Here is a 15,669-nt window from a genome sequence, read left to right as displayed (position 1 = left end):
TGCTTTGGAAAAGTGATTGCAGGGTTTTGCTTTCATGTCTTTAAGGGTATTGCGGTGAAGTGGTAGGCATTTTTCTCTTGCTGGCATTGAAAGGGAATTGGAGGAGGGAACGTTCCATGTTATGCTACATACAGTATATGAGATCTTAGTCAAGTCATAGTCTCTCTGTATTTTATAACTTGAGGTCAGCAACACTATAGTCCTCTTCACATTGTTTATCTGTGACTTTTGTATCGGAAGCTCTTGATGTATATTTGCCAATGCTAGCTTTCAAGTAGTCATTAAAAAAAACCAAAGATACAAACTAGATGTTATCTACCCTGAAGTTGGAAAGATTTTGCTGAGAATCTGCAATCTCACTTTGAATTTTCACGTGGAAACTTGAAGTTTGCTAAAAAAAAAAAATTAATTCAGATCTTGTGTACGTTTTTTTTTCTCAACTCTTCATTTTCTATTCAAATAAATAAGGCTTGGCTATTACAGGTAATTTAATTTGTGAATGTATTTTGGGGGATGTAGAGCTCCTATATTCAAAAGCAGACAATACAGGTTTAGAATAGGTTTTCTCTATTTTACAGAATGCCTGGAACCTGGTAATGTCACCAGGATCAGGAGGTGGGGAGAACTGGATAGGGCAACACTGTGGCTGACAGAAGGATCACATAGGTCCAAGTGTTCTTGAACACGCATTCAAAGAGCTTAAAGAGTAAAATAATGCTGTGTTTCTCTGTGTACTCAGGCTGGCTTCTTGTAGAACCAGCAAATGAAGCTTGGGGAATTGCCACAGCTCTTCATCTTTACCTCCTTCCCTAAAATGTAATTATTAAAAATACAAGTGGATGCTTGTATTTTATGGGATGGGCTTTTATTGAAATACTTGACATTTAGTTCTGCTAATACCCCTTTGAAATGGCAAAAGTGCATTATGCCTTTTTGGGCTTTCTAATCTGTTTTAAGGAACAATCAGTGTAAGTACAGCAGTCAAGCAGAGGCTCAGGCCCAGGCTACCTGAGGTCAACATCGTAGCCCCACCTGGGAAGTACTTCTGATCAACATAGTCGATAATAGTTGTCACAGCCAACATAGTCTCTTCACATGTGGGCTGGATCTGGTCAGCAGGTAAAAGAAATCCATAAGTACCCTTGTCTCGCAGTTCGAATGTGTAGGAGAAAGGAATGCCAATCATGTGAGCCCAGTCCCGTGAGGAGCCTGAGTTACTGTCTGTGAATTTAAAAACAGAAGGGAGATGTAAGTATTAAGCACCATTCTTTGAAAATGCTTCTTGCTGTAGTTAATGCAAGGTTATACCAGAATCCCTGAAGAAAGCAGTAATCATACATCACTGTGGCATGGAGAGCAGTTTTTCTAGGTGATGATGTTCTTAATTATCCTAAAAGTCTTTCTAAGAGAAACAGTTTTCCATAAGATGATAAGATGGTATTGTAAAATAACAGGAAATGAATTCCATGAATTCTGTGTTTATAGCATTTTGCTGTGATTAGTGTTGGATACAAGGTGAATCGGCCATTTGTCTGTTCTGATGCTTCATTTCCAACATTGGCACTGTTTGGCACTTATTTGCCTATATACATATTTTGCATAATTCTGCTAAAGCCTGGAAAAATTCTGGCTACTGTTGTTCATCTGTCTCGTGGATCTTTTCTCTAAATCATTTGCTGTAAGTAGAAACCCTGGTAAAATGCAGACTTAGGCAAGGACAAGTTACCTTATGTTTATACCACATTGCTCATGCAGAATGTGACTTGTGTGACCGGGGGACTGCCATTGACAGACAGTGTGAATATGCAAACCGTGGGCCCTGGAGCCAGCTACGTATTGTTTTGATGAAAAGATTGTTCTTACCAGGCAGCCCCTAGGGCCCTCAGGTCCTTAGTGTTAATACTGTCAGCCAATATCAGCTTTGAGGGTGCGTTCATGATATGTCCGTCCTGTTATTATAATGAGGCTGTAGCCAACATATTCCACACAGAAATGCAAGCAGCTGCAGTGTGCTAATATCTGGTGGAGTGAGTGTAGACCTGATTGGGATTTTAATTTTTGCTTGACTCCAGTGAAGACAAATAGGAGTTCTGCTGCTGACTTCAGCAGGGTCAGAATGATCTATCACCAATCTCTTTCTGTCCCTCGTGATGTATCTGCGAGGAATTCATGTAAGAACTGGCTTCTGATCAATGCTTCCTTCCTTCCTGCAGTCAGCTTTAACGTACAATGTTATCTTGTATTCAAATGACTGCTCCTTCGCGATTTCACCAAACCAACCCATTAAATATTGCTCAAAGAGGAAACTCAGCAAAACAGCACTTATTGATGCCTGTGACATAGGAGTGGCTCTCTTTGAAAAACAGGGCAATCAAAGGGAAAAACAAACTTACATAAAATCAAAGAGGTTGATCCTACTTCATAACTGGTGCCATACTTTTCTGTCAGAGCAGCTGCTGCTGTCTGTGCAACATGCATCTGGAAAGTGAAAATGTATGAACGTTTTCTCCAATACCAGTAAATCTGGCAATTATTCTGTCTGCCAATTTTTTTCCAGCTTCAAGTTTACATGTAATCAGCTTCAAGTTTTACTAGTATTAGCTCAAGATGTTAAAGAAATCCTTTACAAATGTGTTTCTTGAGTGAAATGTTCTTCCTGTTTTTGAACGTAAATTTCATTTAAAATAAAAAGATGACAGCTGTTAGGTGAAGAAGGTATTTGTTTCTCTCTAGTGCAAGGGGTATTGCTTGTAGCAGCAATGATTTCTTACACTTCTATTACCACAGACTGTCTCACCATCTTTAAAAACTAAACCATAGATTGACTGAATGACTTGTTTAATCTCTCTTATGAGGTTTGAGCCCAGTTCCTCATGCTCTTTGCTACTCCTGTGCAACAGCTACGGGAGTATTTGTGAATACTCATTTTATTGAACTTAAAACACTCAAATTGAGGCAGAGAAGTAATCAAAAAGTAGGTGCCTATTCTTCTCCCGTTCTCTTGAATGCATTTGATTATCTCTTCTGGACACAACCATGTGCACATAATCTGCCAGCATTCTAAAGTACAAATACATTGTTGCACGCAGCATTTGATCGCAAGCAGAACCTGATGCTCTTCACTTAGCTTGCACAGAAGTAACACTACCTGTAACAATTTTTCTGGATTTAAGATGGATTAGGATTCATTGGATTCATTCTGAGGCAAAGGAACTTGGCTGATACCACACATACAACAGGCAGCCAAGAGAGATGAAAAGACCAGAACCCTACTCAAGGTAGATGAACATGCTAAAACCCTCAGGTATTCCTCAAATGAAGTTTTCTTTAAAGAAAATGCAACAGGGCAAATAGAGTTTTGCTGTGTGCAACCGCCTGTACTAGTGTAGAAGCTGAGTGGTTTGCCCTACCAGTTCTTCATTGTTATATGGAGGTTCGGTTGTGGAACCATATGGAGTGAGGATGTACTGTCCATAGGAGTGAATTGTTAAGTAGCACAAAATGTCATTCTTCTTCCTTTCAACAAGCTGAACCACAGCTCTTGTCTCAGGTTCTGATTCTGGTCCAGTCCCACAGAAGATTTCACTGCTGCAGTTATAAGAAACACCAAGAGCTGGAAAAGAATAAAAAGTGGACCAAATTAAAGGCATATAAACCCCAGTTCAGTGGAAGTTGACCTTGGAGTGTTAAAGTCTGTGTATGGGCAGGGAGCTAGAGGGGGGCGGCTGTGGGGTTGGGGGGGGGGTAACCCTTTCCTCTCTTGATAGAAAATAAATCTGGACCTTGTGAAATATCTTGTGCACGTGTCCAGGCTGGACAAATAGTGGCTGTTAGTTGCATGGCTGCTAACACTGGTGGTGCTTTCACCTGCAGTGAATTGGAGGTATAGTTTTATAAGTCGTGATCTGCTTGCATCATGTGTCTTGATTGGAAAAAAGGGATGAGTATTTCTATTGTATTGGACTTCATCTTATTTCAGAGCTTATCTATTTCTCCTGCTTTACGTTTATGTAGCTGACCTGAAATACTTGAAACTTACTGCCCCAGGAGGAATTGAAGTTTCGGTTCAGATCTGTCCCATAGCAGGTACCATTCATATGCGGAGAACGGTTTTTCCTCCACAAACGAGCCTGAACAAAAATAAGCTAATTATTAACTCTATAATCCAAGGGAACTAATAATAGTACACTGTTCAGACACCTTTGTTTTGGACCTCTGCATCTTGAGTAATTCTTACATTGTAGGGAACTCTATATTCAAGGATGATGAAACTTTGTACCTGCTGTAGAAAACTTATTTTCTACAGCCATGCTGACATCTTCCACAAACCTTCATGCATGTTGAAATGAGCCTCCTGAGGGTTTTCCGAAATCAAACATACTTGCCAATTTCTGTGGCACTGAACTGTTTCTACAGAGCTTTGCTCTTTTAAGAAAGGTATGAATATGCCTGTATCCCAAAGAGATGATAGCAGAACATACATTTAGTTCAGATGCAACTTTGTCATCTAAGCTTGCTGCTCTTTGCTTCTCTGTTATGCTTGTACTCAGTGCTACACCTGGCTCCCTGCAGAACTCCCTGTGATGCCTGTCTGAGCCTCCTGACTGAATTACTGATGTATCCACGTACAGAGTGTGGCAGGCTCCATTGCTCCAAACCTTGCTGGGAAGCGTGCTGGAGATAGGAAGGTCCATGTGGCAGCAGGCTGAACCTTTTGGCCCACACTGAGGTCCTGTTTTAAAAAGATATTTATCCTGGGTTCAACTACCTGAAAGCATGATGAGTGTTGCTGGAGACCAGCATTTTTTCATTATTCTCAGTACAAGAAAATTAAGATTACTTAGGAGAACACCTGTTTTTCAGAACCAGGTCTCCTGTTATCTGACCAACTCTCCTCCTGTCCCATGCTGCAAAGATGCTTAGGCTCATCTGCTAGTTGAGGTATCTTGCAAAGCACAGCTGAGCCCTCCAGCATGCTTAGCTCTGTCTTCCAAGCCCCAAGCTGTTAGCAGGGAAATGAGTCATTTTCCAGAATCCCAAATTGAGTGGATCCTATGGTTTTGACTTTCCATCTTCCCAAGGCTCTTGACATCTGCTAGGAATTTTTAGTTCTATGATCTCAAGTGACTTCTCTTTTACCAGAAGAAACAAAACCTCTGCAGTGAGAGGATTTGTGTAATGATCCTGTCACTCTTCTCTGTTTAAATATAATTGCTATGACTGTATTTAAAATTAAGCATATTGTACACATCTAAATTTGAGATCACTTTTGGATTTTTGTTACTTACTGTTTCCCAGGAATAGATATAACCATCAATATTGAGGACTGGTAGGATGTAGAGGTCCAGATTCTGAAGAAACTTTCTTATCTTTGGGTCAGATTCATAATTTTGCAGAATCTGAAAAAGGAGGGGGGGGGGGGTAATAGCTGGAATGAGCTAGTTCAGAACCATCTTCAAAGAATCACTCGCTCTTGGATATCACTGTGGCACCCAAGATCTGCTGGATCCTTAATTATATTGTCTACATGTATTTTGTATGGATGTGGTCTTGCAGGAATGAAAGCTGTATGATACCTTTGGCACTGTAAGCCAAACACCTTTAGTATAAGCAGAACATTGCTATACTACATCTTAGGGCTGTTATGACTTTGTGGTGTAGAGCAGCTAGATCCAAAAGTCACTGTAAAAAATGGAGAGATTGCTGACTAGTTTGGTGGCTTTGGAATCAGTTCAGATGAAGGAAGCAGTACACTAACAGATATTATTCCATATCTCATCTCAAACTGTGGTTTGAAATTAGATCTCCATAGGTTTCTGTATAATTAGAAATGCTGAAAATAATATTTAAGCAGGGAAAGAATAATGCTTTGGACCACTATAGAGGAAGAACTGAAATATCCAAAACAATCCATGGTGTTTTTTTATTATTTAAGTGGTAAAGGTAGGACTCACTTCTTTCACAAACCACTGGCAGAAGGCAGGTGTGATCCACTCCCTGGCATGAATCCCACAGTCCATCCAAATAATCTTTTTGGTTCTATCTGATGGTTGACTGATCTGAGAGAGTGTAAAAATGGTCACTTGGAAATGTAATATTACAATAAATTAGTCTAGCCCAATATAGGGGGGGGGGGAGGAGGGGAAGAATGTTTTTTTGATATACTGTTGAATTATCTAAGATAATTATTACAGATGTCATTATGACAAGCTCTCCTTCCTAATAGCCCTGTATCTTAAGTACCTCAGAACGAGAGTTTTAATCTGAGTAGATGTTTCAATAAAATAGTCTCTTCTTCATTTATCTTAGTCATTCACAGGACTTACTGTTCTTACACTGAGATTCTTTTTCTAGAAGGGGAATCACAAAAAGACAAGGAATCTAACTTTACTCAGTAATGAGAGCATATTAGACAATAACTCATCTAGTTATGAAGACCACAGTTTTTGCTAGAGTTTCTAGCAGGAGTATCATGGCATGCTTTTGGACAAAACATTTCATGCTATGAAAAGTAGTAAAAACAGTGAAACAAAACTTTCAATCCTCACACACAGCTGTTTTCAAGTTATTTTCAGCGAGATTTGTATTTCTAAATAAGATTCCTATTAAATTGATTGTTTGCAGTACGAAATAGCAATAATGAGGTTATAGCAATGGTGCATATGAGTGTTTGGAAAGCTTCCTCCACTGTAGAGGAGTAAAACCACCTCTCATTTCAATGAACCGTGATTTGAACGATCTTAATGATCTGCATCCTGTCTTCTCCATGTACTTCTATACTTACGTAAAGCTACCTTTTATTTATCTTAGTATAATTCCTCTCTTACCTGCAGGTAAGAGATTGCTCGATTCTCAATAGTCTCCCCCAGGTAGTGCTGAGTCACCAGCTCACTGTTGCTCTTCTGGATCTGAGCCATCCATGTATAAATCTGAAACAGCCACAGAGAACTCCTGGGGCAAAGGGGAGTTTCCATCTCTTACCCACCTCCATTTCCAGATTAAAGTATTTTCTTTTGCTTAGGCAAACATTTTCCATTGTTAAGCTGTGATTTCAAACTGTTTTATCACTTGACTCTCACAGAAGGAGTTTTACTTGTCTGTGAGCGAAAACATGCTCCCCCTCACTTAGGTGTTCACTGCAATACAAAACTGATCATATGTAATGGGCAGGTTGAGTGAGATTCATAAAGTGTCTTTTTGTTGTCTTCACTGAATACGGAACCTATCAAATCTCCAAAACAGATTTACTGTGTTTTCTGTATTTTCCACATGTTAGTTCAGCAGGAATCTCATGGTACTTCAATGGGTAGCCTTGAGAATATTAATGAGGATGATTCTGCTCTCTTGCTTTTATCACAAAGCTAGGAGAAAGGATGTCACTAAGCTCTCCTTTGTCCACCTTTATCCACATGATGCTATTCTCTTCTCTATTCTCTCTTCTCTTCCTCACTGGGATGCCAGAGACAAATGTTCATTGCACTTCACATTTGGTTCAGCACCAAATATACCAGGGCTTCAATGAATAAATACTGAAGATTATGATAAGGCATAATAAGGTAGAAACATAGGAAACTAATCAACTGAATCCCAGAATACTGCTGGCAAAATAATATGGCTGCTTCAAGCAGAGCATTTAGGTATTGGCCAGGAAGGAATTGATCAAAATCAGTAGCTAATACATGATCAATTCAGCCAGGCCAGGATTCTAGACAAAGTACCAAAGTTGGTGCTGATCCTTCAGAAAAGACCCTTAAAACCAGAAAGAGTTTTGGTGACCCCAGCAGAGTAGTTCCTGCAAGCACAGAGTTTATTTCCTTGTATATACAAAATAGCAACAAAGAGAACAAACTGATATAGTTTCTTCTTTACCTCTTCCATTGGATGATACTGGGTATAGTCGTAATTTTCTGGGATCTGCTTGTGGCTGCTTGTGTCTTTTGGTGTGCTCTGATCCACAAGTTCCTGCACGTCGTGTATTAGGATTCTGAGGGGAGGCAAAAGGGGGAGATAAAGAAAACAATTGCTAACAATTACTGGAGAGCTATAGTGGCATGTGCACTGCATTGCATTCATAAATAAAAAGATTTAGACCTTTATGTTGTAGGCTGCCTGGCAAAATCATCACCAACAGCAAAATGGTTACCTTCATGAAAGAGGAAGTTAAAAGCACAGAAGTCTTTGTTGGACTTTTGTAAATAATTAAAGTAGTTTTAGTAGATTGTTTTGTTTTAAGGTTAACTATTTAAAAAAAAAAAAAAAAAAAAAAAAAAAGAGTTGAAGACTTTCCTTTACAGATTCTATTCATGGGCAAACCTTTAATATTTGGGAAAGGCAGTGGAGAAAATGTTAAGATTAGTTCTTTCCTTGTGTTATAGTAGATCCATTTTCATTTTGCAAAACTTCAGGTATGTACTTGTCATGTTTTGAAAAATCACAACAAAAACCTTTTCTTTAAAAGGCTTTTCTCTTTTTTTTTTTTTTTTTTTTTAAAACTACAAATTAATTCAGAAATGAGTGTTGCATAGGTCTAACTCCCTGACCAAAGGAGTCAATAAAACCTTTTTCCTAGCTTCAGGGAACATTGGATCAGACACTGTGCTTTCTCACTGAGAGCAGCTCCTTGCAACATAGGTTCAAACTGTGCTTGTTGCAAATACTTGTGATAAGACAATTGCAAGGGTAGCCTAAACGTGATTTCAGGTACTGTAAGTGCAAATAGGATATTCTGCTGACACCAAACATCAACCAGCACTTCTGTAAACCGCAAATATAGCCTTTCAGTGTGTGGCTACAGCTCACTTTCTCTTTGGGCCTTGATATTTGTATCTAATCTTCAAACTATAATTTAGCTGCACAAATTGCTGTGAACTGAAACTCCATGCAAAATGCCTTACCAAAGCTCTGGAGAACAAAAATCTCAGCATCTGACACGCTTAGAATATTGATGTCCTGATTACAATTTGTCATTTACGACTCTATCGTTATTCATCTAACTGTCATGTTACCTTCCTCGCATGTCAGTTACCTTCTGGAAGATGTTTTCTTGCTTTGTTACAGGAACTTTAACTATAGCATTGTCTTATTCCTTATCCATTCCCCTCAGCAATACAAAGACAAACTTCTGCTTGACTTCTCAATTACTGGTTTTTCTCTACTACTCTACAGAAGGTCAGTACAGTTGTGGCTCCAATCCTCACTCCCAACACACACAAATATTAAGATGTTAACTTTTGATTTAGTATTTAGATTTCAAGTAGATTAAACTGAAATCATTAGAAAATTAAGGACCTTGATATAAATAAGAAGTTCACTATCTTGTAGAATGTCATCTAGGTCCTGAATACCTAAACCTGATGCTAGATCATTCATACTGGCTTTCACCTCCAATCTCTCCTTAACTGGTTGTCAGGGCATCACACTTATTAAAGAATTTGTTAGGATATCAAGATCAGCTCTAACCCTAAACAACTCTGAAGTGACTAGCTTACCTTTCACATGGGTAAATGAAAGTCTGTGTCTGTAGGCTGCTAGTCATCAGTTCTGAACTACTTCAGGATTATTTATATGGGATACTGTTTACTTGAAAAAGCTAGCTCAGAATGAGACTGTGAGGAATAGATCATATTTATTCCATTTTAACACTCTTTGTATATGAATTAGATTTTCTATTGGAAGCGAAAGTGTGGCTGTTAGCAAAGATGTGTTACTGGACAGGTGATAAAGCATCTGGGGGCCATTTGCAGAAGTGACTGATCTCAATTCTATGTGCTGTGGGGACCTGTCACTGGGATCTTTGGTCCAGGCTGGGATTTCTGTTGCACTCAGTGGTGCCAGAAATTTGCACCTGCCTGGGCAAAAGGCAGAGGAAGAACAGTTAGGAAGTCTGCAGCTTTGAAGAAATTGCCTAAATATATCCCTCTGAAATGGCTCTTCTCTAAACCAGTAAGCAACAAAAGGCAGGGAATGGAAATGGAGAGCTACAGACTCTGGCTCTCTGCTGTAAACCTTTGAGCTCTCCAAAACTGGGAGGAACCTGTGTCCCAGTATCCCTCCTTTCTAAGAAGAAAGCATACTCCTGTCAGTAGTGGTTGTACCAAGCTTTGACTTCAGACAGATGGTCTGAGTTGTGTATCTGAGAGCCACTCTGCCACTGAGGAGGCAACAGCAGGGAATGACAGACTGGGCTGTCCCAGATCCCAGCTCCAAATTCCCAGTCCAGGCTAGTTGGAAGAATAATTAAGAATAAATAAATAGTTGGAAGAATAAATAAGAATAAATAAGACGAAGGGGAGTGTGGTTATAAAGCTGTTCATTGGGCAATTCAAAAGGAATTGGAAACACCTGAGGAAAGATTGGGTCCTCTCATTATTTGCTGACTGTTCTTTGGAAAGGGTTTGGTCGTTCTTGGGTGGCAATGAAGATTGCTAGAGTCAGCTCTTCCTACCAGGAAATGAGAGATCATACTTGTAAGAGATCAAATGCTGATCTAAGCTGTCCTTCACCTCCTGCACCAGAGGAGCTGGGACTCTTATGTGCAGATCTTCTCCAGCCCAGATGTCTTCAGGCAGCAGGGGCTTCCACAAATCCAGCTGGGCACAGGAGAAAAAAGAAATGCACTATTTAAGATCTGTTTTCAGAATAAGAAAATAAGATGGAGCAGTTGCATATTAGAGAAAATATAGTTTCCTAATTCTTTTTGTGACTCTTCTCAAGCCATCTCCTTACAGAGCATGCTGCAGAGACTTAATGTTTTCATTGCCTCAGGCACCATTGATAAGGAACAACACCTTCAGAGAGCCATGCAAGGAAAGTAGCTTCTCTCCATAAATTCCTTCATCAACTCAAAGGATAATTCAGCCCTACTTTACTATATAATCTTAGGTAAAGTTTTTTCAAGTTTTTCATCTTCATTCCTTCTTTCCTGCTGAACTTACAAAACTGTTTTACGGGCCAAGACCCCCCCACAGCTTTTTTGGGCACACCTGGTTATTCATACTCACCAGTAAAGTGCTGCAAAGCTGCTGGAGATGCTGGACATGCTGAAGTGTTTCTGGCACAATATGTAAAACCTGATCCCTGGACATTAAAAAGAGAAACAAGATCAGCATCAGTTTCAGTATCTGTTGAAGTATCCACGAATCCCATCAATCAGAAGGAGATATTTTATTACGTGGAACGACAGAGCATGTAACCGGGTGGTGTTCTAACAGAAGTGTGCCTGAATGATGAGTTCCTGGGAAGTTTTAGCTGCAAATGGGACTGTGTGAAGTGAGTTTTCTGTTGGTGGGGTGTTAGGTTAATTCTGCTTCCTTGCTGATGTCATTCCTTTATTCATCATATCAGCTTCATTGAAGCCAATTGTGTACATTAGGCTGGTGTGTGTTTCTACCTTTGCAGGACGAAGGCCAAAGCAAGATCGCTGGTTAAAAACATTTTTCTACCCCCTATTCAGGAATTATTCAATTACTTCAAATAGGCATTGTGCTTTGCTGATCTGCTTTAGCATGCAAAAAGTTAAATAGCCTCCACGTGCAAATGTTGCTGATTGACTGAGATGTTTACAAGCTACTTGCCATAAGAACAACCAGTTTATTTCACAAATAGTGACTAGAGTGTTCTCCAGAATTACATGATTTTACTCATATTTTTTTCTGCTATTTGCAGTACAATGTTAGTCATGTTTTTTTTCTGGAAAATACATACAAATCCAGTACTTGGGAATATATTTTCATTAGGCTTCATGAAACGTCCATTTACTGAAGACTTAAGAGCAAATTAAAATGTTTGGAAATAGAGAAAACAAATCTGTATGCACTCTTTAGAGAAATAATTGCAAATTTATTTATTTTTTTTTTTAATTATATTTTTTTCTACTGTTTATTCAGACCAACTTTCCAGGCCAGATAGCAAATGTGATATTTCTAATGAGGAATGGATTTTGTTGACTGCATTACTCAGAGGTGCTCTTATTTTTTAGTATCCAGTAACCACTGCTTCACAATTGTCTTCAGTGACTTTGTTGGGCTCTGTTTCCTTTACAAATCAAGTACAAAAAAATAACATTTTACATTTTTAAGTGTGTTACAGAAACTTTTGTTGCAGAAGCCTTGCATGCTCAATCATTATGATAATCAATATAATGTGCTTTCATCATTTGAATGGCAACTACTATTGTTTGTATTTCCATATGCAACCGTTCAATTATCAGCTTAATATACAGAAATATAGAATTTACAGCTCATTCATATTATTCACTGAAAAGTATGGGGGATTTTTTTCAGACTTTTCTTCAGAATGTCTCCTTTGCAGGTGGACATAGAACTTGGTAGTTAGAACAAGCTATTCACTACTGGTTCAGGAAATGCTGCTAGTGTATGGCATCTTCATCTATGGGGCAAAATGACTGTGTTTGCACTGCTAACAATTTGATAAGACAGCCATGATATCACTGCAGTAGAACCTTGTAGGATAGATAAAAATCTTTGCTGGGAGAATAAACATCTCAGCTGTAGTTCAGAGTTTATTCTCTCCAAATGCCTGGGCTTGCTTTGCTCTTTGTCAGGAAGGGAAACAATATCCTGTAATATCTTTCTATCCTCATTGACATTATGTCTTAATTACACCAAATGAAAGAAATGCCAGACCATCAGATTGCTGCCAGATGGCTAGCTCTTATTTACTGATAAACCTTTTACAATAGCCAGTGTGGAGACAGATAATTTTTAATAGTACACTAAGATTAGAAAGCACGCACTCTTTTATGATTGTGGACTGGGATTCTTAGTGCAGAAGTGCAAAGTCATCCCATTTGACCATGCAAGGACAACAGTTTTTTAAAGTGCTGCAGTTAAGCTTTCTTACCAAATTAAAGGGTCATTCTTAGTACAAGCTACGTTTCCTAGGGTGTTCACAGATCAGATGATCTAGATATTTAATCTAAGTTGTTGCACAGAACAAATGACAACAAAAATGTTAGCTGTGCTGGGCTTTAACAGTTGCTTCATCTTTGTGCAGGTACTGCTAGCCCAAAGTCCCAATGACTGTTCTGTTCAACGTGATTTTAAATCCCGTGCAAGTACTCAACAGGTCCACACCTGGGCAGCAATTAAAAACAAAGATGAACACTTACATTATCTAGCATCCATCAAATTCCACCAAGTGAAATTGACAGCCCCTGAGTAATTAAAGATTAACCAGGGAATATAATTAATCTAGAAGTATTAAGCACAGGGCTGCTTTCTTTGTTGACTTCAGAAAATTCCATTTATAAAGTTATATGTGGATAGCTGGCCTCCATACTTTGTGCCCCTCCTGCAAACCGTGAGTGCTGTAAAGACAGAGTTAAGTATCATTCTATGTAAAATGGAGGCTGAACAGAGCAGAACTATTCAGATAAGTGAAAGTATAATTTTATATCACCTATCTCTTAGGAAGCAGATTTGAGAACGGAGATTGTAGCATACTTTTCCAAAACATTTGTCTATTAGAAAAAGCAACAACCTCATTTTGTGAACATCTTTGGATGAGTGTTGTCTGGACTGTTTAATTAGCATTTTTTGTTGTTGTTGCAGACTTCCAACAAGGTTTCAGTATCTGAGCTGCTTTTGAAACACCATCTTTTCACACAACCACATACTTCTTTTATTAGTAGGTCTAATTTTGCTCAACCATTTTGTGCTCAGCATCTGATATCACATGTTCCTTCCAGAAACTTTTTAAAGAGGGTCAGCCAAATGATTTTCAGCAAATGGAAGTAGAGAGGTGTATTGCAGGGACGTTTTACATCTCCTGCAGTTGTCTTTGTTGGCTTGCATTAACACGCTCTTTCTTAATTTCTCACCTTTTTGTTTTCTTCCCAGATCTTACAAACATAAGAATTAATAAGCCTCTCTCCACATGTTCATTTCCAAACTGCTATTGTCATTTTTACACAGTTCTTGAGAAAATTAGAACGTGCACAATTATTCGTAACCCTCTTCACACTCACCCGTCATATTGCAGTTTCAAGCTGAATTTTCCAGGAATTAGAATCCCCAGACAAACAGCCATCCTAAGAAAAAGCAACATCTTTGTTCAGAGGACACGGGATGGATGAAGATAGATTTGGACTGAACACTTGATTTGCACAATTATCATATATAGCCAGACCTGCCCTTATTCAATCATTAACTTCACTTTGTAATGTTGAACTTTTTATTAATTCTGAAAGCTGTGTGTTCCACACCCCAAACTACAAGAGTATATGCATAGCAACATTCCCAGTGAAGCGTTTGCTTCTCTGCAGAGCTACTCTCAACAAGTTCTTCTGTATACATATTTGGGATTGCCCTGACCCAAGTGCAACACCTGGCACTGGCCTTGTTGCTCATTCAATTCACATGGGCCCATTTTTCCTTGTCTCTGGATGGTGCCCCTTCCCTCTGTTGTGTCAATTGCAGCACTCAGCTTGGTGTCATCAGCAAATTTGTCAGGGGTACGCTTGATCCCACTGTCTGTGTCTTTGATAAAGATGCTGAGGAGTAGGACTGATCTCTGGGGAACACTGCTCACTACAGGCCTCCACCAGCACATAGAGCCATTGACCACAACCCTTTGGCTGTGACCATCCTACCAGTTCTTTATTCACCTAATAGTCCAGCCTTCATATCTCTCCAATTTAGATGCAAGGATGTGGTGTGGGACTATGTCAAAGACCTTGCGCAAGTCCAGGTATGCAATATGAATTGTTCTTCCTCAGTCCATCAGTGCTGTTACTTCGTCACAGAAGGTTGCCAGGTTTGTCAGATGCAATCTGCCCTTAGCAAAGCCTTGCTGGCAGTCTCAGATCACCTCCTTGTGTTGCATGTGCCTTAACATCTCTTTCAGAAGGATCTGCTCCATGATCTTTCACAGAATCACAGAATTGTAGGGATTGGAAGGGACCTCCAGAGATCACCGAGTCCAACCCCCCTGCCAAAGCAGGTTCCCTACAGCAGGTCGCACAGGTCGGCATCCAGGCAGGTCTTGAACATCTCCAGAGAAGGAGACTCCACCACCTCCCTGGGCAGCCTGTTCCAGTGCTCCGTCACCTCACTGTAAAGAAGTTCTTGCGCATATTTGTGCAGAACTTCCTGTGCTGCAGTTTCCAGCCATTTCCCCTTGTCCTGTCTCCACTCACCACTGAAAACAGTCTGGCCTCGCCATTCTGCCCCCCACACCTTAGATATTGTGAACTGGGAACAGATTTGAGGCTCACTGGCCAGCAGTTCTCCAGGTCTTCCTTTCTCCCTTTCTTAAAAATGGGAGTGATGTTTCTCTTTTTCTAGTCACTAGAGAGTTCACCTGGATGCCACAACTTTTCAAATATGGTGGAGTGTGGCTTGGCAACCACATCAGGACCCAGAGATGCCTGTCAGAATTACAGGGAGCACTGGTAAAATAAGTTCCATCCTTGCTGTCTTCCTTCCTGTGTTTGTGTTTCTGTGGAACAGTTTCCCGACCTTTTAACTGCAATTCTGTCACTCGGATAGCCAAAAAGAAGATACAAAAGAAGTAACCAACATTCCTTTAAAAAGGAAAGAGAAGGATGTCAGTGTTATATAAAATATATTCTCTTGGGCTGGGTCGGTTTCAAGCCACAGTCTACTCATTGTACATGGATGAAAAGTATTTTGATGTACTCAAAAATTT

At 39.5% G+C, this 15,669-nt stretch overlaps 1 protein-coding gene across 1 annotated transcript; it reads right to left on the bottom strand.

Annotated features, from left to right (window-relative positions):
* Positions 1 to 865: 865 nt before the first annotated feature.
* On the bottom strand, positions 866 to 14,092 carry CPO (carboxypeptidase O). The gene is made up of 11 exons (XM_052675709.1): positions 13,988 to 14,092; positions 11,001 to 11,076; positions 10,465 to 10,589; positions 7,870 to 7,984; positions 6,828 to 6,929; positions 5,955 to 6,059; positions 5,289 to 5,399; positions 4,040 to 4,130; positions 3,411 to 3,613; positions 2,394 to 2,478; positions 866 to 1,221 (listed from the first exon to the last, which is right to left on the bottom strand). The coding sequence occupies exons 1-11, from the start codon at positions 14,065 to 14,067 to the stop codon at positions 953 to 955; spliced, it is 1,362 nt and encodes a 453-aa protein (XP_052531669.1). The 5' UTR covers positions 14,068 to 14,092; the 3' UTR covers positions 866 to 952.
* Positions 14,093 to 15,669: the final 1,577 nt, after the last annotated feature.

This window comes from Tympanuchus pallidicinctus, unplaced genomic scaffold, assembly GCF_026119805.1.
Source record: "Tympanuchus pallidicinctus isolate F22 unplaced genomic scaffold, pur_lepc_1.0 scaffold15, whole genome shotgun sequence".
Lineage (NCBI taxonomy): Eukaryota > Metazoa > Chordata > Aves > Galliformes > Phasianidae > Tympanuchus > Tympanuchus pallidicinctus.
The sequence above is the reverse complement of the archived record's forward strand: the minus strand, read 5'-3'. Positions and strand labels throughout refer to the sequence as shown.

What these genes read in the sequence shown, in the direction of transcription:
- CPO (XM_052675709.1), bottom strand. Translation starts at nt 14,067, where the DNA reads ATGTTGCTTTTTCTTAGGATGGCTGTTTGTCTGGGGATTCTAATTCCT. An exon ending in AGTATCATCCAATGGAAGAG is followed by an intron (nt 6,930 to 7,869) that starts GTAAAGAAGAAA and finishes TGGCTGTTTCAG; the next exon opens with ATTTATACATGGATGGCTCA. An exon ending in GAGCAATCTCTTACCTGCAG is followed by an intron (nt 6,060 to 6,827) that starts GTAAGAGAGGAA and finishes ACACTCTCTCAG; the next exon opens with ATCAGTCAACCATCAGATAG.